Source organism: Propithecus coquereli, unplaced genomic scaffold, assembly GCF_000956105.1.
Source record: "Propithecus coquereli isolate 6110/MARCELLA unplaced genomic scaffold, Pcoq_1.0 Scaffold178, whole genome shotgun sequence".
In the NCBI taxonomy this organism is placed as follows: Eukaryota; Metazoa; Chordata; class Mammalia; order Primates; family Indriidae; genus Propithecus; species Propithecus coquereli.
In genome coordinates, this window is record NW_012142523.1 from 4,460,765 (window position 1) to 4,467,141 (window position 6,377).

The 6,377-nt window shown below is 39.6% G+C and overlaps 1 protein-coding gene across 1 annotated transcript in view; it reads right to left on the reverse strand.

Annotated features, from left to right (window-relative positions):
- The window catches only part of PSMB2 (proteasome (prosome, macropain) subunit, beta type, 2), a 34,431-nt gene extending 28,232 nt beyond the window's left edge, over nt 1–6,199 (reverse strand). The window contains exons 1-2 of the mRNA XM_012642320.1: nt 5,970–6,199; nt 674–796 (exon numbers count right to left, since the gene is read on the reverse strand). Coding sequence (XP_012497774.1) covers nt 674–796; nt 5,970–6,060 — 214 coding nt within the window. The 5' untranslated portion in view covers nt 6,061–6,199. The remainder of the gene's footprint in view (nt 1–673; nt 797–5,969) is intronic.
- Between the last annotated feature and the right edge of the window lie 178 nt (nt 6,200–6,377).

The window sequence follows — 6,377 nt, forward strand, 5'->3', positions numbered from 1 at the left end:
TGTCCAATTAATTTCTTTCTATTTTTGGTAGAGACGGGGTCTCGCTCTTGCTCAGGCTGGCCTCCAACTCCTGAGCTCAAACAATCCGCCCGCCTCGGCCTCCCAGAGTGCTAGGATTACAGGTGTGAGCCACCGCGCCCGGCCTAGACAAGTTTTTTAAGATAGGAAGACTCAAATGAAAATAAGACCACATAGGCCTGTTCATGTGTAGAGCTGCCAGGATAGAATGTTCTTTTTCAGTTCAAATTTAAAGACAAACCAACTGTTAAGGGCTGAATTTTGTCCTCTAAAAATTCATATGTTGAAGTAACCCCCAGTACCTCAGAATGTGACTATATTGGTAGACAGGGTCCTTAAAGTGGGAATTAAGTTAAAATAAGATCATTAGGGTGGGCCCTAATCCAATCTGACTGGTAAGAAGAGGAAATCTGAACAAAGATAGTAGTACAGTGGGAAAATTATGTGAAGACACAGGGAGAAGATGGTCATCTACAAGCCAAGGAGAGAGGTCTAAGATATAACCCTGCTGACATCTTGATGTCACAATTTAGCCTCCACAATGTGAGAAAATATATTAATATTTCTGTTGATAAAGCCCCCCAGTCTGTGGTACTTTGTAATGGCAGCCCTAGCAGACTAATATGCTAACCAAAGCTACTCTAATCTTACCCACCATTTCGCATCTTATAAAGTTGCACATTTTTCTGAATATATTCTGCAAACTGTACAGTGTCTCCAGCCTCTCCAACACATAGGAGCAAGATTTTTTCACTCATCTTAAACATCTTGTCATGATCTGCTCAAAGAAAAAAACAGTGTTAGAAATTGCCTTAACAGAAATCAATAGCTATAATATATGGAACCATAAACAAGTTTATTAACTACTACAGTTGGCCCTCCATATCCAGGGGTTCTACATCTGTGGATTCAACCAACTGTGAAAATATTCAGGAAAAAAAAATAGATAGTTGTATCTGTGCTGAACATGTACAGAACTTTTTTTCTGTCATTATTCCCTAAAATATAGTATAACAACTATTTACATTGCATCAGGTATTAAGATAATCTAGAGATGATTTAAAGTATACAGGAATATGTGAGTAGGTTATATGCAAATACTACATCATGTTATTTAAGGGACTTCAGCATCCATGGATTTTGGTATCCACAGGGGTACTGGACTCAAACCCCAAGGATACCAAGGGTTGACTGTGTATTAATAATTTTACTAATCATTGTTTTTAGAAGATTTTAATAGGTAACAGTATCAATTTCTCTTTTTCACTCTCCATGTTAAACCATTAGCATATTTTATTGATGTCAATTTCAGTTGAAGAATATGTATGAAAGCTGACAATTGAAAATACAATTTAAAACATTTAAAAGCATTTGAAATTCCAGGAACAGAACAAAAGAAGAAAGTGACACAATCTAACCAATGGCAATTATCTTTAGGCTCATGATTACAAAGCCCTGAAATATTTCTACAAATGCAAATGTTGGTTATGATATTTATATACATATAAAAGCATATAAAGACTGGTGCTATAATTAAAATTAAGGGACCCTCCTAGGAAACAGAAAACCAAATTAGAATATAAATCACTTTAAAAAGTAAACCAACTTCACTTCCGAAGCAAACGAGAAAATTAAAATGATTATCAAAGCAAAAATTCTAACAGTAAGCTATTTAAAATACCTCACAAAAATCCTAATACCCTAATCTTATCTAGCTAAACCAGACTTGTTCAGATTAGATAGATAAATAAATATTCAGATTTCAATTACTGCCTAAAGAAGAAAACTCCATATTCAGTCTGCGGCTTCAGAAAAATCCTAAATCTTCCTATCTTGCTCTCACTTTCACTTTTCATTTTTCAAATAGTGCTGAATAATCTTCCCTGGAAGACATGTTTCCTGTTTGAAAGCTTCTGAAATGTCAAAATCCCTTAATAGGATTTACAGAACAAAATGCTAATGTCAAATACTTTACAAGTGTTTGAGAGTTGTAGATACCAGTAATATGGCTTCTTAGACTTTGAGGAAAAAACACAAAATGTACCTGTAGATAATATCAAATTACCTCAAAACTCCTAAACAAACACACTTTTATTTGTTATACAGGCTACAGGAAATGCAAAGACTGTTAGTTTGCAAAGTTGTTTATGAAAGAAAAACATTCACTTATAACATATTGTCTATGCAAAGAAAAAGGACCAGAAGGGTATATTCTAAGTGCTTGCCAGTGGTAACAGTATGGGTAATTTTTATGTCCTTCTTTTTGTTTATCAGTATTCCCTAAAATCTCTATATTTAATTTGTAAGAAACATTGTTTAATATGTTTGCATTACTTTTTTTTTTTTTTTGAGACAGAGTCTGGCTCTGTTGCCCTGGCTAGAGTGCCGTGGTGTCAGTCTAGCTCACAGCAACCTCAAACTCCTGGGCTCAAGCAATCCTCCTGCCTCAGCCTCCCGAGTAGCTGGGACTACAGGCATGCGCCACCATGCCCGGCTAATTTTTTTTTTTTTAGTAGAGACGGGGTCTTGCTCTTGCTCAGGGTGGTATTGAACTCCTGACCTTGAGCGATCCACCCGCCTCAGCCTCCCAGAGTGTTAGGATTACAGGCGTGAGCCACCGCGCCAGCCTGCATTACTTTTATAATAAGAAAAAAAGCTGTTTTTATTTGGGAGAAAGTTTGTTTACAAAGAATTTTTGTCACATTTTGAAAAAGGCTAAAATTCTAGGCAGTAACCTGTTGAATTTTCAAATGAACTTAATACAAGGCCAAAATGTTTTTTAAACAATAAGCATGTCCAGCGAGTAGTGAAGGGTGATATAAAAACACAAGTGACAGATACTAATGGTTCCCTGAGTTGTACAGGAAACTGCCTGTGCACCTCTAGGGCATTTCTGGTCCTTGACAAGGAACTTACAAGATCCACATACATGAAACAAACGGATTAAAAAAATGAACACCACCAGTGTGTAACACTGTGGAAAACCAACTGGACTAGAAACCAATAGACCTTGGTTATGTTCCAGACTCAGCACTCTGAACTTGGACAAATTACTTGTCCTCTCTAAGTCTCAGTTTCCAAATGTGTAAAATGGTGACAATATCACTTATTCCCACCTAACTCACAGGTGAGGAAAACTGTAATGGATTCTACACATGTACAGTATTATTATGCTCAGTGTTAAATAATGTAGGTCAGATTATACATGCTAAAGGAATTCAGAAAAGAGAGTTCTGTGTGGGCTGGGGTACTCTGAGTAACTTAGAAGCAATTCTATATAGGCCAAGAGAAAAGAGACATGAAATGCAGCACATAACCAAACCAAGAGTTGCACCACCTAACTTTAATAAGCTGGCAATCTGTGGGAGATGTCTTCTCTATACTATCAAAATATTTTACAAAGTGATCTACTGAAAAACTGATCGGAAGTCGTATTCTCATTTTATGCTTGGAGAAAATGAGTCCCAAAAGGTTACTACTTTTCAGCATTCTTGCCTTCTCTACACAAATTCATTCACGAAATGAATGGTTAGGAAAAAGTCCTCATACAATTCTAAAACTCCTATCATAAAAATTTTCATACCAGAAAGGACTAAGGGAAAATTAGAGTTGAGTGCAATTTTTTCCAACTATTTTTCAAGAACTAATGCCAATTCATCTTTCCCCCATACCACAGTGATCTTTCTTTTCTCTGAATACTCAGGATTTATTCCTGAAATCATTAATTTAAAAACTAACCTAATACTAACTAGCAATATTTCCTTTATCATACAAAATCATCTTGTAGTATTTATTTCCTTGTTATCCTAACGTCTTAGAGCCGTCTATAGATTATATCTAATATGTTGCACCCCCTATAACTAGAAGTACTGTGTATGTAAGTGGGCTTAAAGAACATTCTACTTTTTGAAGTGATTTTTCATATATTATTGTGATGAAACAGAAAACCTGTAAAGGTGTTGACTTGGTTATTGCTCTACCTTGAGACTACTTCATGCTAAAATCACTTGTTTGTCAAAGGCCTTAATATTCAAAATAATAGACAAATTTATTCTCAAATTTACTCCTTTGGAAAGACTAGTTTACAAACAGAAAGAATTTCTACAAACTAATCAGGGAATCTTCAAAAGTAATTTCACTTGAAGAGCAATCCATACCATAGATGTTTAACAAACCACTTTTAGGTCCCTCTTTCTTCAGAAAGAACAGAACTCAAGCAAAGTCCCTCAGGGTTCTTTCCATTTCCCCAGGTGGAGCCAGAGCCTGACAATCAGATGCCTGCCACTTTACAAAGGCAGTAGTGGACACTTTTTTGCCTTTGTCCACATACCCCAGATTTAGTATTTTTCTTTCCTTAAACCTAAGGAACTGTCATCTGCCCTCAAAGTTTTCCCTACACCGGAAAGAATCTCTTTTTCTTCTGCATTACTTGAGCAGTTTGTACTTTTCATGACCCATCACTTTATAGCTTGTGTTATAATTACTTGTACACATATATAAATCTCTTACTGAATTGTAACTTCTTTAAAATAGGGGCCAAATCTTTTTTTTCTTTAAGACAGAGTCTCACTCTGTCGCCCTGGGTAGAGTGTAGTGGTGTCATTGTAGCTCACTGCAACCTCAAACTCCTGGGCTCAAGCGATCCTCCTGCCTCAGCCTCCCAAGGAGCCAAGACACCCAGCTAATTTTTCTATTTTTAGTAGAGACTGGGTCTCGCTCTTTCTTAGGCTGGTCCCGAACTGAGCTCAAGCAATCTTCCTGCCTCAGCCTCCCAGAATGCTAGGATTACAGGCGTGAGCCACCACACCTGGCCTAAAATAGGGGACACATTTTATTCTTCTTTGCATCCCCTCAGCACCTAGCACTGTACAGTTCACATAGGTGCCCAAAACCTATTTGCCAAATGAACATTAAATCATCTGAGCCAAAGCATAATACTTTTTCAACAGTAGTATGTCTATGATCAACTATGAAAACACACTCTCAGATTCTGCAGATCAACAACCAAAATCTTTTTTAAGTTATGTATTGAGTTGACTACACAGGGACAGTATAGTATAGTAGTTATCGGCAAACGATCTGGACCCAGACTGTGTAGGTTGAATGCAGGTTCTGCCACTTGAGATCTTACGCAAGTTTGTTAACCTCTGTGCTTCAGAATATCTATAAAGTGGCAATATAATAGTGCCTATCTCAAAAAGTTAAATGAATTTATGTAAATAGCTTAACACAGCACCTAATACATAGTAAGTGCTTAGCATTATTATTATTACATTATTTGTCAAGTGCTAAGCATTTGCACAGAACTCAATCCTCTCGACAAGTTTGCTACTACTAATCTTACAGATGAGGAAATCTGGGCACTGCGAAATAACCTGTACAAAGTCATAAGGCAAACAAGTGACAGGGCTAACTTCTAACTTCATCAGCTACTTAAACATAAGGAAAATCTCGCAGCCAGTGCCTTGGAAAACTGGAACTGAAGGATCCGAGCTGAGCCAGGGGAAGATACGGATAGCGGAAGGGAAATGCCAAGCTTCTGGTCCCCCAGTTTCACTTTCCCCAGGATCCCACTTAATGCCGCCAACAAACTAACCTCATTACTAGTGACAAGAAGAAACTCACCAGAGATTCGGGGGTCTAGGGATCCTGGTGCCTGGCAGGCGCTTAAATACTTAAAAACTGAATCCCTTTAGGCAACTCTCACCTAGCAAGAAGCATTTAGCGAAGGCCAGAGCAGAGCACGGACCCAGGAGCCCTGGGAGGAGGGAATGCCAAGGACCCAGGCTTCCTTGCCGGTCTTCTCAGTTATAAAAAATATTTGCGGGAAAGGCAAGCCGGGTTCCAACTCCCAGACCTCACCAGTACTCACCCAAGCCTCCCCGCCATCTCCTTGGGGCTGCCCGTACACCCAGGCCCAGTCAGGCCTCCCTCCCCCTGCTTCCTCTCACCGTCCTTCATCTGGACAATATTGCTGGCGGCCACCCGGTCGGAGGCGACAAGGACATAGTCGGGGCCCTGGATACCGATGAGGTACTCCATGGTGGCGGGAGGCCAGGAGCTGCAGGTTCGACAGGGCGCGGGACTCGCCGCCGGCTTCTCGGCCTCACCAGTGAGACAGCACCACAGAGCGAAACCTGGCGCGACGCTGGCAGCGCGACCGCCCCGGCCCCTGGCGCTCCCGGATGACGTAAACTGTCGCGAGAGGTTGGGAAGTGGGCGTGGCGTTGGGAGAATTATATTCTGTGCTTGCCTGTGGGTTGTCTCCGTCTCCTCCGATGCCGGCTCTGCAGGTCGCTTATGTTATGTGACGGCCAGTTTTTTTTTTAAATCTACAAATTGGGATTTTAAAACTCGCT